This window comes from Ammodytes marinus (genome assembly GCF_949987685.1).
Source record: "Ammodytes marinus genome assembly, chromosome: 3".
Taxonomy (NCBI): Eukaryota; Metazoa; Chordata; class Actinopteri; order Uranoscopiformes; family Ammodytidae; genus Ammodytes; species Ammodytes marinus.
This window is the reverse complement of record NC_137232.1, coordinates 11,945,706-11,973,648: the sequence shown is the minus strand read 5'-3', so window position 1 is coordinate 11,973,648 and position 27,943 is coordinate 11,945,706. Positions and strand designations below refer to the sequence as shown.

The 27,943-nt window shown below is 39.7% G+C and overlaps 4 protein-coding genes across 4 annotated transcripts; 3 read left to right on the top strand and 1 right to left on the bottom strand.

Moving 5' to 3' along the window:
• Window positions 1-200: 200 nt before the first annotated feature.
• On the top strand, window positions 201-11,961 carry napab (N-ethylmaleimide-sensitive factor attachment protein, alpha b). The gene is made up of 12 exons (XM_080053600.1): window positions 201-399; window positions 1,563-1,642; window positions 2,142-2,258; window positions 4,379-4,425; window positions 4,664-4,741; window positions 4,897-4,952; window positions 5,170-5,254; window positions 5,588-5,692; window positions 5,779-5,847; window positions 6,562-6,612; window positions 7,129-9,368; window positions 11,836-11,961. Exons 1-11 carry the CDS (start codon window positions 302-304, stop codon window positions 7,228-7,230), a joined length of 888 nt encoding a protein of 295 aa, XP_079909726.1. The 5' UTR covers window positions 201-301; the 3' UTR covers window positions 7,231-9,368; window positions 11,836-11,961.
• A 9-nt stretch (window positions 11,962-11,970) lies between these two features.
• Window positions 11,971-13,630, top strand: b3gnt2l (UDP-GlcNAc:betaGal beta-1,3-N-acetylglucosaminyltransferase 2, like; the record flags this gene model as incomplete). Its single annotated transcript, XM_080024724.1, has 1 exon — window positions 11,971-13,630. The coding sequence occupies one exon, from the start codon at window positions 11,971-11,973 to the stop codon at window positions 13,267-13,269; it is 1,299 nt and encodes a 432-aa protein (XP_079880850.1). The 3' UTR covers window positions 13,270-13,630.
• Window positions 13,631-13,818: 188 nt separating this feature from the next.
• Window positions 13,819-21,328, bottom strand: bckdha (branched chain keto acid dehydrogenase E1 subunit alpha). Its single transcript, XM_080052677.1, has 8 exons — window positions 21,077-21,328; window positions 19,613-19,789; window positions 18,599-18,685; window positions 18,097-18,205; window positions 17,340-17,501; window positions 16,576-16,782; window positions 15,547-15,688; window positions 13,819-14,979 (listed from the first exon to the last, which is right to left on the bottom strand). The coding sequence occupies exons 1-8, from the start codon at window positions 21,191-21,193 to the stop codon at window positions 14,637-14,639; spliced, it is 1,344 nt and encodes a 447-aa protein (XP_079908803.1). The 5' UTR covers window positions 21,194-21,328; the 3' UTR covers window positions 13,819-14,636.
• Window positions 21,329-22,326: 998 nt separating this feature from the next.
• On the top strand, window positions 22,327-26,808 carry exosc5 (exosome component 5). The gene is made up of 6 exons (XM_080025315.1): window positions 22,327-22,454; window positions 22,787-22,900; window positions 23,495-23,616; window positions 24,240-24,380; window positions 25,877-25,966; window positions 26,397-26,808. The coding sequence occupies exons 1-6, from the start codon at window positions 22,358-22,360 to the stop codon at window positions 26,490-26,492; spliced, it is 660 nt and encodes a 219-aa protein (XP_079881441.1). The 5' UTR covers window positions 22,327-22,357; the 3' UTR covers window positions 26,493-26,808.
• Window positions 26,809-27,943: the final 1,135 nt, after the last annotated feature.

The window sequence follows — 27,943 nt, the reverse complement described above, 5'->3', positions numbered from 1 at the left end:
TGTCTGCTGCTTTAAAAAAAAAAAGCGATAGACTATAAAAATGCCTGTTTTGTATCTGAAAACTTTTGGGGAAAAAATATATAAAAAAATCTGAGTTTACGCAGCTCACCTGAACGCAGCCGCCGTGCTCTCGTGTCACATGACGGAGGTGATGGTTACTTTGCGGCTGGTGATGTAACAAGGAAAAACCAAACCCTACCGCCGCTGCTGCTGCTGCTGCTGCTAGCCACTGCTCACCAAGTTTTGTTGACTTTACGCATTTCCTCGTTTCTCCTCAAAAATCAAGAGCAGAGACACGAAAATGGACAATAGTGGCAAAGAAAAGGAGGCGGCGGCTTTAATGGCCGAAGCCGACAAGAAATTAAAATCATCCTCGTCGTTTTTTGGAGCGATGTTTGGGTGAGTATTTGCTGTTAGCTTCTGGTTAGCTTCTGTTTAGCTAATGTTGTCAAAAGCTAAAGGGCCAAGTAAGCGGAAGGTGGCTATCTGACCATTGCTGCCAGATGTGAAGGCAAGACTAAATAAACACATTTAAAAACACACCACTGCAAGACTGAGTTACTTCATATCTAACGTTAAGTTATTGTTGCTCGTGTGGCCCACGTTACAGTTTAGCTACACGTATAATGTTATAGCTTAATCGTTCTTCTTCAGATCTCATATTTCTGACAATATTTAAGAGTAAAATAGAGAGGATTGCAGGAGCGAAAGTGGCTTATTTCACAATAGCAGTTGCTGCCATGTCTGAAGTGAGGAATGCCTTGATCATATCGGGGGTATTGATAAGGTTGTAATCGGAGATGAGTCGTGTGACAATTCAAGTGACTCGCTAACGACACTGTATATTGATATTAACTGGAGGGTTGTTGCTATTATAGCGCCATCTACTGGGGAACGGTTGCAAATTACATGCCCGTCACTTTTGTTTACAACAGCTGAGTATGGATTTGTGAGTTGCATCAACGTAGAATAGTAGGGTAGTAAGTTAGGAAACACGGCCGGTTATGGATAAACAAGTTGCACGCAGATCCTTAAATAGTCTTAAAGGGCACTGGGTTTATTTATCTGAAATGAGGCCTTACATGATATGGAAATGTCTTAAATCAACCTTTTAAAAAATCATAAAAATAGCAAGACACAGAGAAAGACATAATATTTTTTATCAATAATTTTCTGATATTGTAATGAGTAAATTCCAAATAAAAAGTAGGATCTATTTTGTAGATAATTTACAAATAACTTGCAGTAATGTCATGTCACACAGATCAACATATGATGCAATATGGTCACATTGCATATCACAAGTGACAGATGCAAATGTCCATATAGTTAAGTCAGGGATATAAGATAGATAGATAGATAGATAGATAGATAGATAGATAGATACTTTATTGATCCCCATATTGATTTAAATCATTGTTATTGATCAATACATATCCTTATATTATCAATGTGTAGGCATTCGCAAAAACTATAATGGCACTTGATATTATTTTGTGAGTAACACCACAGCAATAATCTGTCCAAGTCTTGTTTAACTAAATGCATGTTTTGTCCCACAGGGGTTCCTCCAAGACAGAAGAGGCTTGTGACATGTACGTGAGAGCAGCCAACATGTACAAAATGGCCAAAAATTGGTGTGGTAAGAAAAGACTATTACAGGTTACGTTTAATTAACAAGTGTAATGATATATTCTGCCAGGGCGAGGGTAAATACTTCCTAAACTATTTACTGATATATGTATTTACTGCTAAATTATTTACAGTATATTTTTTTATAGCTTATATAAAATGTTAATTTACATATTTTTCTGCTTAAATATAATTTCTTTTACCTTGAGGATTGCTGCTAAATTGGTTGTACACTGTCTTTGCATTGACAATAAGGCAAGACAAGGCAAGTTTATTTATACAGCACAATTCAGACGCAAGGCCATTCAAAGTGCTTTACAGGGGCAAGATTAAAATACATAATACACATTAGAAAAGCGAATGAATAAAAATAAAACATTTTAAAGCTAACAATTAGAAAAAGAACATTTAAATCAAATAAAAATTGCAGATTTAAAATGGAAAATAATAAATGTAAATAAAAGGATTCTGATTCTAAAAAATTCTAACCTGAGAATGTTTGGTTGCAGCTGCGGGGAATGCGTTCTCCCAGGCCGCTCGCCTTCACCTCCAGATGCAGAGCAAACACGACGCCGCCACCAACTTCATAGACGCTGGAAACGCCTTCAAGAAAGCCGATCCACAAGGTAACCATTGTAAAGTTATTATTTTTTGGCATTTTCAAGCTTTATTAGACAGTACAGAGTTGAAATGGGGAGACAGAGAGAGAGAGAGAGAGAGAGAGAGGGGGGATGACCTGCAGTAAAGGTCCATGGGTCGGATTCGAACCCGCGACCACTGCAACGATGCCTGAGACAATATGGTACACGCTCTTTTCACTAGCAACCGGAGCGTTCCACCCATTGTAATGTTAGCAGTGCCTGTGCTATGATGTGCTTTCGTATATGTTGTTATCATTCACATTTCTCAAATTATGTTATTTCTAGGGCTGTCAAGCGATTAAAATAATTAATCTAATTAATTACAGGCTCTGTGATTAATGAATCTAAATTAATCGCATACTTTTATGAGACTTTTATGCCTGTTTATAAACCGCTGTATAGCCTGCTACAGTTTGATTCTCTCTCTCTCGTTCTCCATCTCTCGTAACTTCTGTCTCCTCCCCTCAGTCAGGTTTTTCTGCATGAAATGAAATGAGGAACTAGCGCCGAATTTTCTCAAAAAAACAAGCAGGCTAAATGACGACTTTCCATCTCCCACAACTGAGCCGATTCATTCACCATCGTCGTACTCATAGGCAAAAATATTGACACACACACACACACACACACACACACACACATGGGGCGTGTGTCCGTTTATGCGGAGACGAGACAGCTAGCAAACAAAATTGAGACACACGGAGGAAGATTGAGAGATACTGTTTTGAACCTACATTGTTGCACCCATTAAATCAATAATGCACAGACACTGCGGAGAATAAAGTAAGATGTCTTCCTACCTTCATGCTTATTTGCCCAAAGCATCTCATAAACCGTCCATAGAGCCCTCGCCTCCTTTCCCCTGCTTCTCTCTTTACTTTTCTCCCTTCTATCCGTGCGGGCCGTGTAAGCAATTGGCTACAGGTGCCGCTGCGCAGCACTTTTGCACCGTGTCAAAGGGCATTATAGAAGTGCGATTAATCTGCGTTAATTTTTTTTAATCGCGTTAATTTTTCTGTGATTAATTAATCGAAATTAACGCGTTCATTTGACAGCCCTAGTTATTTCATAGTTTATTTTTTTTTAATTATTTTATTGGTATAACCCGTTGAGATGAAACCATAACGTTTTCAAGGGGGTCCTTGCAAACAAAAAATACAATGAAAACAAACATATTTTAAACATACAGAAAGAAAAAAATATACGATAAAAATACATAACACACACACACACAGGTTATTTCTACTATCCACTGTGGGACGCCAGCAAGTTAAGTTTGGGGGGCATTGGGTTCAGGATGGATTCTATGGTTGTATAGATACGACAAGACCAAGTTAATTAACGAGCCGTGCCTTTGGGTATGAAGGCTGTAATTGTTGACCTTGACTTAAGGATTTAAACTCTACCGTTTTTATGGAGCGTCATTTCATACACTTTACAATCCTTACTCATCTCTAACCTTGGGATATATGACTGACTGCTGAGGGTAACTCATAGGGCCTGTTTTACAAGCTATTTTACTAGTTCCTTTGGACCATAGTTTACACATAAAGCGTAATGTCATTGAGATCTACCAGACAAAGTGCCACTGATTTAACAGCGATATTCACAACTCTTCCTACTTTGCTGTTACTAAAAGTCAGTACAGTAAAATGCATTACATCCAAAACATCATAAAGACACATTCAAGCAAGAATTAAAATTAAATTAAAACACACAACAACAGTAAAAGTTCTAGTAGACTGGGATAGAACGCCCTCAACTAGAGATAAAAGCCAAGGAAAATAAGTGGGTTTTTAAAAAGGGGAATTTGGACGAATAATTTTTCCCTGGAAAAAAAGAATGACATTTAGTGCCAGTGGTCTTCACCATACTTTAGGCACAGGAACATTGTAAGAGGAACTCGCCTCAAACTTTGATCTCAACATGTTGCTTTTTAATTTGTCGGTCTTGAAAGGTAATTCTCACTTTGGGCTTTTATTTTGAAGTTTTTACTGAACTCAATAATTGCAGTCTTAGAATATGTCATGTGTCTTAACCTGCTTTTATATACAGTCTATATAGTATAACGTCTTAAATCTTGATATTATTATTTCTACCAACAGAGGCCATAAACTGCCTAAACCGAGCGATCGAGATTTACACTGATATGGTAAGTCTATGCAGAGGAAACTCACTTTTTTTTTTTTTTTTTTAGATTATTTTTTGGCATTTTCAAGCTTTATTTGATAGTAAAGAGTTGAAATGGTGTAACAGAGAGAGAGAGAGAGGGGGGATGCCCTGCAGTAAAGGTCCACGGGTCGGATTCGAACCCGCGACCACTACAACGAAGGCCGGAGCCAATATGGTATTAATTTAATATGTAAATCCATATTTTCTTTTGGTTCTAGGGGCGCTTCACGATCGCAGCCAAACATCACATCACCATCGCTGAAATATATGAATCGGAGCTGGTGGACATCGACAAGGTCAGAGGAAAGATCTGTGTGGCATTTATTTTTTATTGAACGTATTCATTCCATGGGCAATAACTTGCTTCTTATATAACTGATTATATAAAAATGATGTTAAAAAAAAGTGTTTAATTATTATCTTATTGTAATTTGTCCAATTTCCATTTCAGGCCATCGCTCATTATGAACAGGCAGCAGATTATTACAAAGGGGAAGAGTCCACCAGGTGAAAAACAATTTTATTTTTTCAACACACACAGTATGGATTGATAGTAGTGGATTGTGAGGAGATATTCACTGATTGACAAAAAGTGATCTTGACAACAAGCATTCTCCAGAATCGCTGACTAGTCTCCACCTTTTAAGTTTCATGGTGGTCACTGACCTTTTGAATTCTGTCAATACGTGTAGCAAATAATCGTCTGTGTGTTTTCCCATCACAGCTCAGCAAACAAGTGCCTTCTGAAAGTAGCAACGTACGCGGCCCAGCTGGAGCAGTATCCCAAAGCCATTGAGATCTATGAACAGGTTTGTCAACTCTCCCCTAGCTGCCCCTCATCTTCAGATCATATCATTCACTTCAGAGGAACAACAACAACCGAAAATAATTGTACTTTGTTATTGTATGTCTCTTTAGTGACAGCTTGTGTGTGTGTGTGTGAGTGTTTGTACATATGTGTGTATGTCTCTGTGCATGTCTATGGGGGTGGGAAGGTTGGGTTCTTTTCATTTTCTTCTCTTGATTTTATTTGCTGTTTTTTTTATTTTTCTGTTGTTTTTAATCTGTTAGGCACTTTGAGCTACTCATGAGTGTGAAAAGCACGATATAAATGCAGATTGATTGATTGATTTTGATTTTAGGTTGGAACCCACGCAATGGACAGCACGCTGCTGAAATACAGTGCCAAGGATCACTTCTTCAAGGCGGCGCTTTGTCACTTCTGTGTTGACATGCTGAACGCTAAAGTAAGACGTAACACACAACTCGTTACCCATGTAAACAACGTGTCACCTGACCCTCTGTCCTAATGTTGACCCTGTTTGTCACTCAGCTCGCTGTGCAGAAGTACGAAGAAATGTTCCCGGCCTTTTCAGACTCCCGGGAATGCAAACTGGTGAAGGTGAGTTTTCTGGTAATATTAGCGTTGAAATACTTAAAAGAAAAAAACGGAATAATACTCTAGATATTGAGAGTAAAAAGTGAACAGATTGTTGAGATAAACTTTAACAACAGGCCGCCTGTTGCTTCCTGAAAGGACATTTCTAGATATAGATTCAAGATTCAAAGTGTTTATTGTCATATGCACAAAAAGAAACATGTTCTCAGTCATACAATGAAATATTTCTTTGTTTTCCACAGACTGAATGCCAAGAAAGAAACATGAAAATATGCTATATTCAAGTAAAATAGAAAAAAAGCAGCAACAATACAGAATATACAATTTCCAACACAAATAGAAGAGCAGCAACTAGGTAAAACAACAATATATATAGTATTTATTTAAAACAACAAGTGGATTGTTTTTAGCCTAATGCAAAATGATCCTCATTTACATTCCACCCCCAGCATCAGATCACAAAAGCCCCAGACGGCTCAGAACAGAACTCAACAGGTTCCCCAAACAAAAATACATGCTGGTGTTTTAGACTACAAGGAACCTTTTAATATGTTTATCAAACGGTCTCATCTTTCCTCTGATGATCATAAATCATTGTATTATGGCCAGTTATTTCAGCATTGGTGTCATCAACAGTTTGTGTAGATTGTATTAGGATGTATTATGTATCAGGATATAGTATGTGTTATTAATTAAAACATGTTTTAATCCAACCAGAAACTTCTAGATGCCTGTGAAGAACAGAACGTGGATGCCTACACTGACTCGGTGAGTGGACAGTTTCACTTTGAGCATTATAAAAAAAAAAAAAAATTAAGCCAAGGTTTTTTTCTGCAGCTGTAAATTTAAAAATCCTTTACTGAAATGAGTTTTTACCGTGTTTCTGAGTCCCATACATGGTTATTAAAATAAGTATTGATAGACGCATAAAAATGGCAACTTATTTGAACCAGACCATGTCAATTTGAGCATTCTTATACCTGAAAGATTAATATACATTTCTTAACTGAAACTGTTTGATAATCCTGATCCTATTTATGACATCTATTGCGGGATGTCCGTCCTGGTAGAGCGATCCCTTCAACTCTCCCTGAGATTTCTCAATTTTTTAATCCCGATAAAGGGGTTTTTACTGGGAGTTTTTCTCAGTCGAGCTAAGGGTGTAAGGGCAGAGGGTGTCATACTGAATGCGGTATGTGAAGCCCACTGAGGCAATTTGTGATATTGGGCTATACAAATAAAACTGATATTGGATTTGATTTGATTTACTAAATATTTTTTCAGGTGAAGGAGTTTGACACCATATCGCGGTTGGACCAGTGGCTCACCACCATGCTTCTCCGCATCAAGAAAACCATACAGGACGAAGAGAGCGATCTGCGCTGACCTCTCTATCCGCTCGGCCTCAGCAGACGACTCGCATCCTTGTCCTCTTGCCTGGAGCCTCTCTCTCCCATTCTAACAGCAGTCTTACCTTGTCGACCATTAGCCCGTAGCTTCCTACACATACAGGTGCATCTAAAAAAAAATTAGAATATCATGGAAAAGTTCATTCAGAAAAAGGAAACATTTAGATATTCTAGATGCATTACACAAAGTGAAATATGGGTCAGTTCTTTCTTTTGTTTTAATTTTGATGATTACGGCATACAGCTCACGGAATAAAAAAATTCAGTATCTCAAAATACATCACATACATAGATACGTTACATAAAAACAGATTAATAATACAGAAATGTCGACCACCTGAAAAGTATGTATTATGTATTTCTTTCACTTTATGTGTAATGAATCTAGACTATATGAAAGTTTCACTTTTTGCATTCAGTTGCGAAAAAAAAAAAAAAAAATTCATTGATATTCAATATTTTTTAGATGCACCTGTATACTGTGTATCTTCTACCATCTGCAGAGTTTTCACCTTGCCTTTTTTAATATTAACTCAATGCTCCCCAAAAAAGGATGGTCTTTAAAGGTATGAACACTACGCTGCACACAGTATGTTGTATATTGTTGATATGATACCGGTATTTTGCCCAATATTAGTGAAATTATCCATATTGGGGGCTGCAATACCAAATACTCATACCAGCACACTTGTATCTAAAGTAGGAGTGTATTTTATTTTTCTTGTTATAGAATGGATGAGAGGATGCCAATTTACTAACACTTTGATCTACAAAAAATATCTATTTTCCAGTTTGTGCTTCTAATAAAACTTGACTCGACCAAAATGCCAGTGGAACCTAAAGCACTCACATTGGTTTTTTGGTGCTTTTTTTCAGTGCTTGAGTAAACTGTATAGGTGCTATCATGGCGCCACTAACTAACCAGCACGTCATATCAGCTGGAAGGTTTCTCACCAACCCTGTGTTCCAAATCACATACTTCCCTACTATTTAGTATGCCAGAAAAAGATTTAGGATGCCCCAATACATGCACGTCAATTGTAGTATGCTGAAAATACATAAATGCCCCACTAACTCCAATCGCATTTTGGAGTGTTCGTCTTTATTCTCAACATTTCTTGACATAATGAAAAAAAAAAATCTTCCTTTTCTGATTTTTTTCTCTCTCCTGTGGCCCTAAATCTCTTCTGTACTTTAGTATGTAGTGTAGTAAAAAGAAAAAGTTTGTGATTTGGAACACAGGGCAAGTATAGAGGCCACAAGTTACTGAGGTTATTCCACATGGCAAATACCCCCTCTGCCTTAAACTTACACTGGGAAGTTCTCAGGACGTTAACAGCTACGTTTGGAAAATAAATGAATGCTTTTTAGAAGTGCTTTAAATTTTACCTGCTAATTTCCCTAATTTGTCTTGTCCATTTAAAAGGGCTTTTATTCCACAAAAGAAGGTGAGACAAGCCCACCTACCCACCCCCGTCACCTTTATGAACGTTTGCATGGTTTGCTATAGATGACAAAACTACAGCTTCCCTTTTCTCTGTAATGGAGATATTTCTCAAGTGCTTTTTTCTTTTTTTGTGATTATCTCATTTGTGTATTTCTGTTCTAACTTACCAGACTGAAAGAAAAAAAAAATCAGCATTCTGTTTGTTTTTTAAAAGCCTGCACGGCTGCACGGAGTTGCAATAAATGAAAGAAACCTGAGCTTTATTGATCTGAACACTGTGCTCTTGACTTGTAACCCCCCCCTCCCTATCCTACCGATGATGTTGTCAATAATAGACAGTTGGTTTTAAATACCTTGTGAATCATTGATATTTCCTGTCAAAACGTCTGAATAAAACCTTGTCTTGAGACGCACTGCGTGATGGGCGTGGTTTCCAAGCTCCGCTGTGTGTGTGTGTGTGTGTCCTGACAAAACATTATAATGTTTCTGTAGCGACCTTCACCTGCATGGAATCTCATATCTGCCCCCGAAGCAAAAAAACTGAAAAATACGGGCTGGAATTAGTAAAGGATGCGGATTTGTGCACCTGTTTACGTGTCGGAAGGATTTAAAACTTCTGGATAATAATTTGTCCTCCTGTCGCTTCAGCCGTTCTTCCTCGGTTTATAGTAAGTATTTCACCAAACTTGAATATTAAATTATCTTTGTGTGACTATTTTGTGATTTTTTTTGAACAATCACACAATTGTGTGCGTGTTTCTAGTCTAGGCAGGTTTGTCGAGTATTAAATCATAGGCTACTTGGGAGAAGGGGGGAAAAAAGAGGGCACTCAGGATTGTTTGCTCAAAGTCCGTTCGCTCCTAATTGAACTCTGGGGAGATGAGTGTTTTTAATCTGAATCCCAGTAGACCCGTGTTTTCTCCAACCTATCTCCCTCCCCACTTTCTCCAACACAGCTGATCCAAATCATCAGCTTGTTATCAAACGACTTCAGGAGGTTATACTAGCCTCGTTTGAGAAGAAGCCGTCTTGCTCAGACCTGCGCAATTATGACGCGCGTCTTGCTTCGTTATACTATGGTTGCGTTCCGAATCGCATACTTTCTACTATATAGTATGTAGAAAAAAGATTTAGGATGTCCCGATTCTTGTGGCCAGATTTAGGATGGTTAGAATACCCGGATGGTCTACTTCATGCGGCCAAGATTGTTAGGCCGTGTCTGAACTGCCATACTAGCGTCCTACATCCTACATACTCATGCATACTCTCTACTCAAAGATCGATTGTGTATGCGAGCTGCGTCTAAACGTTCTCAGTTGAAGTATACTCAAGCAATGAAGAATTTCTTCTTCTTCTTATAAGATTCAGGCAGTTTAGACATTGTTAAGCTTATAACCGCCCTCTACAGGTTAGATATTGAACTAGATTTTTACAGTCCTGTGTTCATCATCTGTGTTTTAGACCTCTTGTTTTATAATAATGATGTTTTGAGGCGGAGCATCCCTCCGACGCTCTCTGTCCGGCTCATCAGCACTCAGCTGTCTGTGAGTTGAGCTGGACGAGCCGCGGTGTGTGGGACAGCGATCTGTTCTGATCTCTCTCCACTATGAGACTCACAACACTCATTTCACTTAGTGACTCTAATGTTGTTAGGTATTTATCTTCATCTCTTATCTATTGTAAGAGTGTATGAATGACTGCACGTAGGCTACAGTTGTCAGATCGCGGAACCCCAAACAATGTTGTTGCCTAGCAACTTGCTCGAAAATATTTCATTTTCCTGGGCGGGTAGAATTGACCCAGTGCATTGTGGGGCGGTTGAGTAGGAAAAGTATACGATCGATTCATACCCAAAATCTTCCCGGAAGTTAGTACTCATCCGGGAATTTCTCACATACCCAAACTCGCATACCCAACCGTCACATACTCAAATTGAAGTCAAAATGAGTATGAGTAGGACGTTAGTATGGCAGTTCAGACACGGCCTGTGTGTTGAAAAGTGCATCCTATTTGGGCGATTCTGACCCACAATCCAGTGCGCACGTGAAGTGACGTAACATCGACGAAGCCAATAGGTCCATGTTATGAAAACAAACGGGGATGCGACGGATATAAAAGCAAGAGGCAAGATCAAGGCGCAATGTTATGATGAAATAAGAGAGAAAAGTATGTCCCAATAGTATGTCTACTGCATCCTAACTAGATTCTTTTTATCGTCGGATGTAATATATAGAATAGAAAAAAGAAAGAGTATGCGATTCGGAACGCAACCTTTCTATGGTCTTGCTGAGCGCACAGCATTTTTGCGCGTCATAATTGCGCAGGTCTGAGCAAGACGGCTCCATCTCAAACAAGGCTAATGAGTTGATTATTTGAGTCAGCTGTTGAATTGAGAAATACTGCAATGGATAGGCCTAAATATTTTTTCCAGGACAGCATCACCTGCTGCGAATTCAGGTAAGCTAATCCTATGGTAAAAAATCTACATTGTAACTGTATATTTTAACATGTCTACTGTGCATGTTAGTGTGGGACGCGGATGTGTTTTTGGTTTTATTCAAATGGTGCGGTCGGCTTTGTGTGGTTGATCAGGGGGCTGCAAACTTTTTGTTGCATTGAAAGCCAAGAAATTACGGAAGTCTGGACTGTGACATTTTTTTAAATGTATTCTAATTTCTTTAAAGAGAGAATTTCTTCTTTACATCTCTTTAAAAAAATCAAACAGTTAGAATCTTTATTAAATTGTTTACAAAATAACAGTAGGCTAGGCTATCCAAAGTCTTAACTGAACAGATTTAGGATAAATACTTTTTTTAAATGTATTTTGTGAATTCAAATGACTACGTTCTGGTTTAAAAAAAATGCATTTTCCACATGATTTTAAGAACAAAATGCATTCTGAATCAGGATATGAAAAACATGAACAAACATTTCTGAAATAACCTTCAGAATAGCGCTTAGAATGAGTATGGCAAGTTTAGTTGACGTAGGCCCTAAGTGTTTTAAGAAGTAGGAGTGTATTGAAATTTGCTTGAAATTTACCGTTCATTCTTAATGAGGTTCCAGACTGGACAGTTTGATGTGTGGAATGATTAACATTAAGGCGTGGCTTCTTTTATTTTCCATGTTTGGCAGGTCCTTCCATTGTGTCGCCCGCTGGCAGAGTGCGCGCGCGTGTGTAATCTGAAGACACCAACTGAAACGTGACCCCCCCGTCTAAGGAACAACACACCACACTACGCTTGGCTTAGGCTACTCACCTTCGAACCAATGAGACTCATTCGATCCTCCAGTGCCATGGTTGTCCTTGTCACACTATTGTTGTTATTCTTTTACTCAACGTTACACATAGAGACGAGCCACAGTCCAAGTCCCGGGCCAGAAAAACTCTTAAAGGCCCCCGCCACCATCCAAGTCCTAAATAGAGATGTGAACACACAATCAACCGCGCAAAATAACTCCACTGTAGACCTACATCAACTTAAAGTGCCCAATAAGTCTAGGCCTACTCCTATCCCTAGATCTGTTTCTGTTGAATTCAGACACGCCATCCCTCAAAATGGGGCCTACTGGAATCGCCTGCTGCATTCGTCCCTGGCAAATTTGGACAAGAAGGGCTCTTTCAGACGCGACTACAATTGGTCCAAATGCAGGGAAACCAACCGAGAACTTCTACAAACCAATGTGCACGACGTTGCCTCCTACCCAGTTGTATTACAGGACTTTCTGCAACACATGAACTGCCGCTCCCCTCCACTCCTCATCAACCAACCCAACAAGTGCAGAGACGGACACAATAACACCTTTCTGCTTATGGCCATCAAATCCATTCCTGCGAACTTTGAGCGGAGACAAGCGGTGCGGGAGACTTGGGGCCGAGAGGGGGTTTATCAGAATGGGAAGAGAATTCACCGCGTGTTTCTGTTGGGTAGCTCCCCACCGGATGACCCTGACCTCAGCGCGCTACTGGCATTTGAAGCCCGACATTTTGGGGACCTCGTGCAATGGGACTTTAACGAATCTCTCCCACATCTGACCCTCAAAGTGACCATGCTGCTCCGGTGGACGCCTAAACACTGTCCCAAAGTGTCCTTCGTCTTCAGTGGAGATGATGACGTGTTTGTGAACACACCTGCGTTGCTAAGGTACCTGCAGTCCCTGGAGCATTCCAAGGCCTCTCGGTTGTACGCCGGACATGTCATAAACAACGCAAGTCCCCTCAGAGACCCCAAAAGTAAATATTATATCCCCAAGAGTTTCTATGACGGGCCGTACCCTGCCTACGCCGGTGGAGGTGGGTTTCTTATATCTGGGGCGTTGCTTAAACCCTTATATTCTGTTTCGAGAGTTATTCCCCTTTTCCCCATGGATGACGTCTACATGGGAATGTGCTGTAAGGCGCTGGGAGTTTCACCAGAAGCACACGCCCACTTTCACACCTTTGACGTTAAAGAGCAGGACCGCGAGAATCTGTGTGTACATAGAGATCTTATTCTGGCCCACCAGCGCTCCCCTAAGCAGATAAAAACGCTGTGGAAGGGAATCCACAGCCCCTTGTTGACTTGTTGAGCTGGACTGGCGAGTCAATGAAGAGAACACTGACAGTTTGAGGACGTGGTAAGAGATGACGCAGCAAGATGAACTGAGTTTTGTGCTGTTCACATTTTGCATGGACTTGTAAAAAACACCAGCTATCATAGTAGACATGTTCAGCATTTAGTGTGGGCAATTTAAAGGTAGAGTCAGTGATTCTGGAGAACGCTTGTCAAAAATCAGTGAATATCTCCTCACGATCTGCTACCTGTCCTTATTGTGCACTGGAAAAAAAACACTGCCTGGGCTGTAAACAAAGGGGCCCACCTGTAGCAAGCAACTTGCCCATTTACAGAGCCTAGGCTGTGTATTAACAATGGATTTCTATTCAGCTCAGACACAGTACGTTACAGGAAGCTGATCGTGAGGAGATAAGTCACTAATTTTGAAAAGCAGTCTCCAGAATTGCTGACTCCACCTTTTTAATCATTGAAGATATTTCACAACTCAGTAACATTTAGATGAGCCAGTTTGCCTGTGAATTCAAATAAAATAAAATAAATTGTCAACCAAGACCACTGAAATTTCCATAGTTTATTTTCCACAAAACACCAAACATATATCATGAGTTAGGCGGGTGTACAGCTCTGGGATTTAATGTAGTGCGTAACAGCATTACAGCACACAAACCCATCTAAAAATTGGGTGTATATGCTAAAGTAAAAAGCACTCAAACGGTTATTTAACACAAGTTAAGTCACCTCAATGATACACTAGGAAACCTGTTAAATACTACAGAGGAAAGTGACACGAGAGGGAACATAGACGATAGGGGCAAAACCTCCACCGGTTATTGCTCTGTTTGTATGTTTTGTTTTGTTTGCATAACGCATTTCAAACTTGACCAGCTGGTTTTTTTGCTGCACTTTAAAACTGAAAAGGACATTGTTGACCTTTTGGAAATACTGTGAAAAAGAAATGTGCACTTCATAGAGTTAGTAGCTTTTACTAATGACAGTAAATTAACTTTTAAGGCACCAAAACCCAGAGGCGTGAAGATACAATATTTATGAAAGCACATTCTTCCATCTCTCCCGCTGTGGGGCAGAAAAAAAAAACATGTCATATCAAAACTATATTACTATTGAATACATTGTTAAAAAGGTGGAGACGGCATTTCTGGAGAACGCTTGTTGTCAAAATCACTTTTTTAAAAACACTTGTTAGCGGATCGTGAGAAGATATTCACTGGATTTACGACAAGCATTCTCCAGAATCGCTGACTTCACCTTTTAAAGTTGTGCAGCAGTTTATCCCATAGACTCAACCCTCGCCCACTCCTTTTACATTAGTTTACACCAAAATCACAAGTGGTTCCATTTTTTTTATTTCTATTGTCCTAGTTACTTAGCGAACATGTCGAGTGGGTAGTGCTCTTTGTACTGATTGACGTGCCTCCACATGGCATCCCGCTGTCTCATCAGATTGGGCGTCATCTCCTGGTATACGTCGGTGAACATGAGTTCGGGGTTGGGCTTGAGGCGTTTCTCGGCCCTCTCGAAGGCCTCCATAACGGTCTTGCGGGACTGCTTCCTCCAGGTCCTCTCGTCCTCCTCGCTCCACCAGTCCCGGGCCGTCATGTAGTGTCTCAGCCTGGAGATGGGATGGTCCTGCTTGTCCCAGTAGTTCACCTCGTCCACAGAGCGGTACGCAGAGCTGTCGTCACTGGTGCTGTGGTGACCAATTCTGAACAAAAAAGGCACAAGGCAAGTTTATTTTTCTATAGCACAATTCAGACACAAGGCCATTCAAAGTGCTTTACAGGGGCATGAAAGACATCAAGATTAAAATATACTAAGTATTGAATAGACATTGGAAAATCGAATGGAAAGAAATACAAAGAAATTTAAAAAGAAAAACCTAAATATATTTTTTTCATAAATACCTATTTATAAAGTGCTTTTAAAAAACCAAGTTACAATGAGCTTTACATTAATTTACAGAGACAATGAAGAAATAGTCGAATCAAATTAAAGTTATTTTAAAATGAATGAAAAGAGACTTAACTGTGCTACGGTGGCCAATTCTGAAGATACACTGAATATATATATATATTTTTTAAAGGTTATTTTTGGGAATTTTCAAGCTTTATTTGACAGTATTGAGTTGAAATGGGGAGACACAGAGAGAAGGGGGATGACCTAAAGGACTCGAACCCGCGACCACTGCAACGAAGGTATGGTGCGCGCTCTATCCACTACGCCCCGATACACTGGATATTAAATAATATTCTAATAAATATCATCCACTGACCTGTATGTCATTGCCTCGATGAGGAAGGGCTGGTTCTCAGCCACAGCTCTGCGGCGCGCCTCCTTTGTTGCATTGTACACAGCGAACACATCGTTACCATCAACACGGATGGACTGCATACCGTAACCTGGACCACGGGCCGCTGTAAGGAGAAACAATGAAACGTGTTCAGAATAAGACACTAAATAGATCCCTGGGGGGAAATTCGCTTTGTTACAGTTGCTCTAATGTAGAATAGACATGTAGAAAAGAAATGTATAAAGAATATGCCACAAGGTATAGCCTAACAATAATAATAAGTATGAACATTTTACTACATTATGTACACGATGTAAGTACTGAAAATAGAGTAGGCTATATGAGATGTGTTAGAAATATTGTGTCAAGTGTAAATATAGCATCAACAAATATGTCAGTCAACGTAATTTTCATTGCAGCTGTTCTACATCGCTGTCTAAATGTTTCAATGGTTTGGCTTCTTTATATCAGCTTGTGGTGTATTTGATGTATTTGCCTTGCATATCGTGTTTGTTTTTGCTTTGCCATGTCTTGTTTGACTTAAGATCATAGGAATTGATGGTCAGCCCTCAATGATCTCTCGAGTACGAATAAAGGTTAAATGAATGAAACAGGCTGAGGAATATGCCTGACACCCCACCCCTCCCCCACTGGACATGCAGAATCCTCTACCGTATTGTTTTTAAAGAGACACTCATATTTTTATTCGCATATTTATTCATTTATTGTTGGTGAGCACCACCCAATTTCGTTGTACAAGTTTGCACAATGACAATACAATCTGAAATCTGAATGTTATAAAATGCGGTTGAGGATTTTAGTAAAAATGTCCATGTTTTCTTTGTCGATACTGAGATATCATTTATTTTTTGCTAAGTATTTTTGTACTTTTATTATTTTGTAAATGTTTCCAAATGCAGGAATGGAACTTGAAACATTGTTTGAACTGCAATGTGAGCTTCTGTTAATAAAAACAAATCTTAAAAAAAGAAGAAAAAGAAATCCTCTTACCGATGCCGTCTCCCCTGTACTGTTCGTTGGTTGGCGTGGAGATAGCGTAGCCGTTGTTACGACAGAAGAAGATGATGGGACACTCCAGGGTCGCCGAGAAGTTGAAGCCGGCGTGAGCGTCCCCTTCGCTGGCCGCTCCCTCTCCGAAGTAACAGATCACAGCACGGTTTGCGTTTTCTCTCTTCACTGCATATGCCGCTCCGGCCGCTGAAAAAAAACACATCGGATAGGAATATAGAAATATCCATAGTTGCATGTATCTACTTACAGGGTCCCTACAGCTTAACGCAAGTTAAGTTAGCTTTCTAAAAGCCATTGCAATTTAAAATTGAAGACCAATTGTACAATACCCGAACTGTAGAGAAAAATTGACATGAATTACTTTGGGTTAGGGAGCAATTTTGGCCAAAGAGTAAAAATACATCATAAAGTCTTAGCAAATTAAGAATTTTGGAAGATTTATTTAAGACAATTTAATACTAATTTAGGCCTTATTTTTAGATTAACTCATTCAATGCCTTTTTTCTTTTTCTTTTTTTTTAAATATTTTTTGGGCATTTTCAAGCTTTATTTGATAGTATGGAGAGAAATAGAGTTGAAATGGGGAGACAGAGAGAGAGAGGGGGGATGACCTGCAGTAAAGGTCCACGGGTCGGATTTGAACCCGCGACCACTGCAACGAAGGCCCGGAGCCAATATCGTACGCGCTCTATCCACTACACCACCGGAGCGCCACCAATTCAATGCCTTTTAACTGTTCTCACCCTGTGGAATCTGAGTGGCCAGAGGAGAGGAGATGGTCACAAAGTTGAGGTCTTTGGATCCGTAGTGGACGGGCATCTGTCGGCCTTTCCCCAGGTCGTCCACGTTAGCGTAGCACTGAGCCATGAACATATCCAGAGGGAACCCGCGGTACATCAGCACGCCTGCAGGACAACACAGAATCAGAATCCTTTATTGTCATTGTACAGTGTACAACCAAATTGTAGATGGCTAGTAGGGTTAGGGTGATTATTACAATACTGCAAAGGAATTATAAACCTGTCACTCACAAGATGAAAAAAAACATCTTTTCAACATTTTTTTTTTTGGCATTTTTATGCTTTATTGACAGTGCAGAGAGACAGAGGTGAAATGGGGCAGAGAGGGGAGTGACATGCAGAGAACGACCGCGGGTGGGAATCGAACCCGGGTCTGCTGCTGGGCCCGGCCCGGGAGGGGGACGCCCTACCAACTGAGCTAAAGTTGCCCCCCCCCCCCCCCCCAAAAAAAAAACACGGTTTCAAAGTGCTAGTGAAGAAAGAGACAATTATAACAACTTAAAACAATTTGATGCGAAAATATAATAAAAAAGATAATAATAAATACTCTATTTTTGGATTATTATTTTTTAAGAGCAAAAACAAACGACTGTAAAAGAGTAGAGAAAATACCGTTCTAAGGTACATTGCTTAGATGGTTATCAAAATGTTTCAAAGCTGTCGGGGAACCCTAAACCACCACACACTGTCTGCTGCTCACCAGCTTCTCTGTATTGACCGAACACGATGTCGCTGGGGTCCAGAGCCGCAGCACTGCCGATGTGCGTCCCCTCCTCTCCGTAGTTGGTCATGTAGAAGGAGATACGACCCTGGAACAGAAACAATGTAAAGTCACCTAACATTTTTTTAATGTTTTTTTTTTTCCAACATTATTATCAGTCCCCGCTGTTACTACAGACTCCCAAAGTATGATATTTATTATGCACTGGTCGAAGTAGCCCTGCAATTTCATATTGTATGCCTGTACCTGCAATGACAATAAAGATTCTATTGGATTCTATTCTATTCTTAAAAACAACCCGCTCTCTTTTACTCCACCTCCACTTTTCTGAAAACCTGTGTTCAATGATCTTTTTATCTCCCCTTGTGAAATCAAAAATGTCAATCTTAAACCCTAAAATGAGCATAGTATGTGAGCTTTAAGACTCTTCCGCTGTTTTATGGTTAAAACAGGAAATGCAAAAAAAAGCAGAATAAGGAACCTGTCTCTGTGACTCGTAGAGGATGCGGTCCATGGTGTTGAGCAGAGTCATCTTCTGATAACAGTTCAACACTTCCTCTTTGGAGAGCTGAGAACAGAACAAACACAAGACAACCAACACATTCACTTTGTTGAAATGGTCCGTCTACTGCCCTTAGGTCATCTGGGACAGGTCTACTTACAGTCCCCAGAGTTAGGACTAAACGAGGAGAAGCAGCTTTTAGTTTGTATGCACCAAATATCTGGAACAAACTCCCAGAAAACCTGAGGACTGTTGCAACTCTCAGTTCTTTTAAATCAAGTCTGATGACTTTTCTGTTTCCATTTTAACCTGTAATTTTTATTTAATTTAAATGTTCTATTTCTATTCATTCGCTTTTAAATGTTTTATTCATTCGCTTTTCTAATGTGTATTGTGTATCTTAATTTTGCCGCTGTAAAGTACTTTGAATGGCCCTGTGTCTGAATTGTGCTATATAAATAAACGTGCCTTGCCTTACTGTATGGAATGTAACCCACTTTAATTGTACATTTTCCTGTTCTTTTTTCCTGTCCTTTTTTTGTTAATCTCACACTCTAGTATGGCCCATGCTTGCCCTATGTGTTCTTTGTCTGTTTGTTTGTTCTCATTCATCCAGAAAAAAAAAAGTACAATAACAAACAAAAAGAAAATGACTTTGTTGAAAAGTGCAGTGTGTGATTAAGACATAGCGGCGGGGGATTGTGGGAGCCCAAGGATGTTTTGAGCTTTCGCAATTTCGCCCTCAGGGGACGTTTAAAATGTGTGTGTCTATATAACAACTGCTTTTCAGGCTTAAGTAAAAACTAAACTTTGCACAGCGACAAATAGGGAAAAATGTCTGTCTAGTTTACATATCAATCTTGGGGGCCTTTACTGCATGCCACCCCCTCTAACTCTTCTCCTCAAATATCAATAAAAAGGTTAAAACACCTAAAAAAATATATTATTTTTTTTTAAAAAATGCAGCATTGTGGTCAGCCAGGCAGACTGTACCTTAGGGTCTTGAGAGGGGTTGATGATGTTGCCCTGCCTGTCCATGACGCGGTACACGGGGATCCCAGAGATGACGTTGGGCTGGATGAACTCAAGATGCTCTATGAACTCTGCCGAGGCTCCGGGGAACTGAGGCTTCTCCAGTGTGGAGTCAAAGGGCTCCTGTCGGTGCACGGCCTGGAAGATTCCAAAACAAGCCTTTAGTTATTTATTATTAACATGACTATGACAAAGGCAAGGCCAGTTTATTTATATAGCACAATTCAGACACAAGGCCATTCAAAGTGCTTTACAGGGGCACATTTAAATACATAATACACATTAGAAAAAGTGAATGAATAGAAATAAAACATTTAAATAAGAGAAAAATGACAGGTTAAAATGGAAACAGAAAAAGGAAGGCTAGGTCTTAAAATAGACGCCACAAGAGACGGATTCTTCTTTCTCTCAAAGGCATTCAAAGAAAAACATTCGGCAGCTGTTTTGTTGACACTGAATGGAAAACACAACTTTTTGCATTATGACTTAGTGAATGTTAAGAAATAATTGTGCTGGAATATGGACACATTTTCTCGTCTATAAAAACAGATGTGTGATTTCCCGGGCTGATAGGATGTTGTCCCATAGTAGCATGTCTTTATACCACAATAATAAATATACATTGTTGGCAGTTAGGATAAACAATTTGTACCGATTTATCGGTCACGTGAATGACTTAAAGAATGAAATTATAATGCTGCTGTCAAAGTTATACTGCAGTACGCTACCATACCTTTGGAGACATTGGTATAAGGGCCTTTTATAATTGGTCGGAATGTTTTTATTCTTATTTATGTGTGTGTTGTCTATTTTTTGTATTGTATGTCTTTTAAATGGACCTTGAGTCTAATAAAAAAAGGTTGATTATGATGATGATGAATATGAACATATGTTTCAGCACAAACAGGAAATTATCCTGAGAATGAAGGAAGCTATGGTCTATTATTGATCAACATTAATAATATCAACTTGTTTATTTAGTATATTTCATAAGGACAGACAACAGTGCTAATGTTACTTTTAGTCCCCATCACTTGTCTTTCAAGTTGAACTTGAATACGGAAGTGTAAACCTCACGCCCCTCCGTTCGACCAATGGGAACGAAGCGAGATACACACGTAAAGCTCTGCAGTTATAACGACACATACCGGCTGCTCTAGTGCCAGATATGCAACATAAAAGATATGATGCATTTGTCATCACAAACGAGGCAAATTTCATAAAACTACGACACGATATGTTGGGCAAGGTTGTCCCCTAAAACAGCTGTCTCACAATGTCTCGCGATATTTGGGTCCACCGGAGCTATCACCTTAACAACATCACATTTGCAACGTTTACAAACCTACGACCTTTCGTGCCGTTGAGCTAAAGCTAAGCTATGTAGCAAAACAACCACATTATTGGGGGTTATTTCAAACTCACCCCGACTCTGAAGGCTCTGTGTTGGAGCAGTCTAGACGCCTTTAGTCCAGCCGTCTGACGAACAGCGTGGAAACAAAGTCCATACATCTTATTCATGCTCCTCACAGCCGCCGCCATTGATTCTACTGGCACCTGTCGTCTACGCAAACTGTTAAATTCTACTGTAAATATGTTTATGGGCCGACAAACAACACGCGTTTAATTGTATCCTGTCTGCAGAGCAGCAGCCACCATCACAATCACAGGTCAAATATCCCGGATCCCAACACTAGGGGCGAGGAGACGACATCCGGTCAAAACTTCAAAAATAAAACTCAAAATAAGAGAGAGAGAGAGAAAGAAAAATACACCTGTTAATCAGCCCTAATCTACTGTATTATGTGAAGGAACCAATTTGTATTACACCTAGATGGACAAGTTCAATACCCCTCAAGTGCAATACACAATCATGCTTTAAAATATTATTCTTATTTAACTTTGTTTTATGAATGACTGATTTCTACTATGATGACTATTTGTTTATTATTACATATTTAAGCCCTTTGAAATGCTGCTACTTGGAGTGGTGCTGTTTTTATAGGAATATAAATGTGTTAATAATAATTATATATTATATTACTGTTTATAAAAGTGTCCCTTCCAAAACATTGTTACATGCCATTAAAGCCTTTTGAATGGAAGTGTAGCGAACACTGCCCTCTAGTGGTCCCATGGGAGAACGAACGGCTACTTAAATAATCAAGTCCGCGACTATGATGGTCTATGACAACCTCTTCTATTCCGTCAACTCTTTCAAAAATAAAATAACTAAATCTACAACATAGCCTAGCTACAATGCCTTATTTCCGGAAGTGTATTATGTGTTTCTTATATTGCTATCTTATATTTGTACTTATTTAAAATTGGCACTGTTTACTGCCATCTTGTGGTTACATTACAGTATTGCAATCTATACAATTCGTCAAGCGCACTTCAATGTAGAAATAAAAGCAGACCAAGACTTCCGGTTAATACTTGTAAAATAAAATAATGCTCATGAAGCGGTCGTGTTCATTTTCTCTCAGAAGTAATATCAGAAGTTAGAAAATATTACTGCACACTTTTTTTTCCCATGGTTTTAATACAGATACTTTATCCTCTTAGTGAAATTATTTAAAATGCATCAAGAAGGAGTACAATCTCAATGCTTATGTCATCAGTATGGGTCTCAAAGTGGCAAAACAGAGCGACGTCACTCTCGTGCGACTCACTCATTCCCACCGTGAGAGAAGCGTGATCGTGATGGAGGTGTGCGGCCCTTCCAGTGTCTCTCTGAGGGAGTTTGGTTGTGAACAGATGTTATTGTCTCGACCCGATGGTTCAGCGTCGTTCGTCCAAGGTAACGATTACCCAGATATGTTCAAAATGTGATTTTGTCAGCTCGAAGTGGTGAGATACAGTTCCTGTCCTGCCATTGCAATGCATCACAACCGATCACAACACACTGCCTAATATATCCCATTGATTGTGCTATGTGTTTTGTTTATCCACAGTTTATAAGCTACTGTATTGCAGATTATTATACTGGATGCTGTCTCGATATTTGTAAATGCATTTTCCAACTGGACTGGTGATAAATCTACGTCTGCAGAATAACGCATCCACACTATATCTGGAGATCTATTATTAAAATAGTTGAATAATCCCAATTTTTCTTGTTCTGGTCCAAAGGAGATACAAGTGTGTTGGCCGCAGTGTACGGACCGGCCGAGGTCAAAGTCAGTAAAGAAATCTATGATCGGGCCACGCTGGAGGTGTTGGTGCAGCCTAAAGTGGGACTGCCAGGTAAGGGGTTATTTACTCTTTCTGTAGCTTTATTTGATTGGTTTATTGGGAGTCTGATTATTATTTTGGACTTTTGGCACCTTTACAGCTTTGGTAAAACGTACTTTTGACTTGAGCTGGAAGATATGCTGCATAACATATATTATTAAATAATATGTTACATAGTATATGCAGGATACTGTACTTGCAATGCAGTGTGAGGATTTATAGCTGTATATTGTACACACAAACGCATACGCAGGCACACACACACACACACACACACACACACACACACACACACACACACACACACACACACAACAAAAAATCAGTTTGGAAATACATGTTACAAGCTACTTCTTGAGGAAACCAGAAAATGTAAGTTTGACTCAAGTCTCTCGTGAAAATATTCATGACAATGCTGATAATGGAAATTCACCACAAGCAACATATTGTGAGTGTGTGTTCATTTATTATATGCCACGTTAAATCCTATATCCTATATCCTCTCCTACCTAACCACAACACACCACAAGGTGGAATAAGAGAGCCAGTTGTTTTCCTGTCTGAATCATATTAGTAAATATCCCTAACATTGTATTTCTCCCCCAGGAGTGCGTGAGCGATCCCAGGAGCAGAGTGTGAGAGAAACCTGCGAGGGTTCTCTGCTACTGTCTCTCCACCCGCGATCCTCCCTCACACTCGTTCTCCAGGTTCTCCATGATGACGGCTCAGTATCCTTCAGTTAGAACTCACCACAGTTCATTTCTAATCTTCTCATGGCGAATCAGCATAGTTAGCATGTCCTCTGGGTTTCAAGGAGGGAGGGGGGGGGAATAGATGACCACAGGATGTTTGTGAAAAGTTGCGCTCGCAAAACTGCAATGTGAAACCAAACCTAAGTGGATCAAATCTATACAGCGGATATAAACAAATTAAAGGAATACTTCACCTATACAGAACCGGCGTTCTATCATTATAAAATCGCTATTATAATATAATGAATGAGGTTCTTCTTCCCTCAGTCTTACATCAGTCTTCCCTTGGCCCAGCTGTCCTGTTAATCCTAACCCTACATTTTACCATGTGTGATGTCACACATGGGAACATGTAGGGTTAGACAGTGAGACCATAAAACACTCTTTCTGCCTTTTCACAGGCTAGGATCAACCGATTTCTGAAATATTTGCACACTTGTGCTACATAGGATCTCAGAGTTCAATACACCTTCATATTTCCTCCGGTGAAGTAGGTCTTTAACATTGGTTCGGAACTTGGTATGGACTTTTAGTTGTGAAATCGCCCTGATATGTGTTTTTATCTTGGTGAGTGTCCTTTCCTTTACCCCGTCCCCCAGCTCTTGTCCTGCTACCTGAACGCAGCCTGTATGGCTCTGATGGACTCTGGTCTGGCTATGAGCTGTCTGTTCTGTGGAGTGACGTGTGCCATCGACGCCGACGGCCAGATCATCACAGACCCAACCGCAGCTCAGGAAAAGGTAAATGTGCTAAAAAAATATTAATGTGAGTTTAGGTACGTTTATTAAAAGTACCTACAAATGCATCAGAATGTTCATTGTATCCTTCCTACTTTTGCCAGGAGGCCATGACATTGGCATTAAAGCCACTACGAGTAACATGGCACGTTGGCGGCCCCTTTGGACAAAAGCGGTAGTATTTTTACGACGCCAGCTGTCGTGAAGCTGTTTTCTAGCTCGTGCCGGGCGTGCGAGATTCAAATGATCAGGAAGCAATATAGTGCATGTCCGTGTGTTGGGCGGCAGTGGCGAAGTGGGTAGGGAGTTCGCCTCTGGTGTGCAGGGTCGGAGGTTCGATCCCCCGTCTCCCCGCCACATGTCGAAGTGTCCCTGGGCAAGACACTGAACCCCGAATTGCTCCCGATAGTTAGCTTAGTTAGCTTAGCACCCTAGTGCTAAGCCTACCCTGCGTGGTAGCTGCTGCTATCGGTGTATGAATGTGTGTGTGACTGGGTGAATGTGTACAAAAACAATGTAAAGCGCTTTGGGTCTGTGATAAACGGAGATATAGCGCTATACAAGTCCATTTACCATTTACCATTTGAAAGTGTGAGGGTACCGGACTCTTTTCGGCTCCGTGAGAGTGGTTAGTGACACAGCATCAACTAATGCCAGTCAGTGCTACACACACCTGATTGCAATGAGTTGATGCAGTGTCACCTCTCACGGAGCTGAAAGATTACGTGTCCTCACAGAAAGCGAATGAACGAGAGACGGCAGTTAGTATGGATCACGATGAGGTAATGTGTTTATGTTGTTGTAAATAATGACTATTTCAGATGAATAATGGTCATCTGATGATGCTGGTGAGGCAAAGTAAACTTTGTTTTAGTAGGCTACCGCTCATTCATTTAGGAGTAAACACTGCTGTCGAATTCGCTCCCGTGAAATTGTGTATACGTCGCCCGCCTATCTCTCCCTTTTAGCTTTTCTTCATTGCATTTTCTTTTTTTTCTTTGATGGTTCAGCCCCGTTATCAGTCATTATGACGACAAACAACTGTCTCAAACAAGGCTCCCGCTCCCCTTCCCTCACCTGGAGGGATAGGCTTCTCAAATCGCTTTGCTGCGCCACACTGAAATCTGCGACCAATACGGATATGTGACCATAGAGCCTGCACGAGCGAACCGAAAATCGGACTGGGTGTGCGACCAGACCAAATGCAGTAATAAAAACTAAACTATATAAAAAAGTATTTTTTTGCACTGATGGTCTCGTTTGCTGTTAAAGGTAATTTATGATTATGAGAGGAAACATGAGGCTGTTTAAAACATATTTAAATGTTACTCGGAGCTGCTTTAAATAAAATTTAAGATGCCACTAAAAAGTCTTAAATGTAACTTTGAGATCCCTGGGGTTACCCTGTATGAAACAATAACTTAATAGAACACAGTGACGGATTGATGATGTATCTACATGTGTCAGCACTGAGTTTATTTCATTTGTCTTGTTTCCAGGATTGTCGAGCTTTGATGACATTTGCCATCGACAGTAAAGATCGCAAAGTGATGATGTCATCCACCAAAGGGTCGTTTTCAGTTCACGAGGTCAGTAAACAAACAAGCCAAATGTTGCTTTTTTTCCCCTCCAAAAAAAAACTGCTACATACATTGTCAAACCATTATTGTGTTTGATCCGTCTGTAATCTGCTGCAAGTCTGATGTTTGTTGACGTTTATGAGATTTTATATGTCGTGATATCAAAGAAAGTAGCCAGCTTTTGACCATTTGCACATTTTTGATCACACTTAAGAGTTGTACATCTCTTCTCTTTGAAATGAATAATTATTTCACATAATATTTTTATTAGGAATTTTCTATTTCCATTATTTGATTTGCTTTTGCCTTATACCCTCTACATCCATGTTTATTGTGTGCACCATCAGACCACGGCAAATGTGTTGTATGTGTGTGACTATACACGGCAATAAACCTGATTCTAATTTAATATATTTGAATTTGTTTTCTTCTCCTGCAGCTGCAGCAGTGTATAGCAGTGAGTCAGAAAGCTGCAGAGAGCATCTTCCTGTTCTACAGAGACTCTGTCCGACGCCGCTACTCCAAAAACACATGAAGAAGAACCAGCCCTGTATTTTTTTTCTAGTAATTTTATAAAAAAACAAACATTATATGCCAATACTGATGTTCTAATAAAATATTCAGTCACCACATTTGCTTCAGTTCATTTCTCTTCCGCTGTGCTGTGGAAGAGACCGTTACAGTGTGCAAAATAAAAAAAGGAGTAGAAAATTCATTTTAAACAAGTGCATTTATTGGGATTCATTGATTTTTTTTTCCTTCAGTTAAATATTTACATGTTATACAAGGGGTGTGACCTGGGAAATTGTTGAATATCTTTGTAATAATAAATAGTTTTTTTCCCCCCGCAACTTTTGATGTTTTAATGACTTGTATGAGTTGTCCACTTTCACTGTGTCCAATTGTTGTCTATCTCTGTCAATGTCAATGTAACCCACATCCAGTGCTCTCCCATGTAAATGACATAACTATGGTAACTCAGCTGTAAAAGGGTCATTTTTGAATAGAGACAAATGTCCAGCGGAGACGTAGGATTGTCAGAACTGTGTGTGTGTGTGTGTGATCGCTGAAGAGGGTTAGACACTGAGAAATAACAAGTGTGTCAACAGATATACCACTTTGACACTTATTTATTATCTGCTTGATATAACACTGGGTTTGCAGAAAGTATTTGCCATGAGTTGTTTGAAGTTCAGCTGAGGATTCTATATAAAAACTATACATCTAGATAGAAAATGTCAACTTTGACCATATAGTCCTTTTTTTTTCAATATCAACTTACCCTTTTTCACAGTTTTTTTGTTAATGGCACATTTAAGCTCAAACCAATATGGCCCAGAGTTTGTTTTTTCTTCTATCAGAGGAGCTGTGTTTAGCAATACTCCAGGACCAAATTAAATGAAGTGATCTCCCGCATTTGGAGCAAGTTTGTACATGACGACAAACTAAAAAAAAAATTGCCATGCAGAAAGTTTCTGTCTTGACCAAAATGGAGAATGTACTAATTCATGCTGCATCATATGGCTGTATGGAGTACTTTTTTTAAGAGAATTTTTTGCAACACATTTTTACCCCTTTGCCTAAACCCTGCGTTCCAATCCCCATACTTCCCTACTATTTAGTATGCCAGAAAAAGATTTAGGATGTTCCAATACATGCATGTCAATTGTAGTATGCGGAAAATAAATAAATGCCCCACTAACTCCAATAGCATTTTGTAGTATTCGTCTTTATTCTTGACATTTAAATAAATGTCTTTTTTCTCTCCCGTGGACTTAAAACTCTTCTGTACTTTAGTATGTAGTGTTGTAAAAAGAAAAAGTATATGATTTGGAACGCAGGGAAAGTTAAAGTAGACAACTTTTTCTTACTGCAAGAAACTAGTTCCTGGAAGATGCCTGTTCTTTTTTTCGTAGGAGAAAATAGTAGACACTATATTTGGGGAGCGTGGTGTGAAGTTGCAGCCTGGTTGCTTCTATTTCTAAT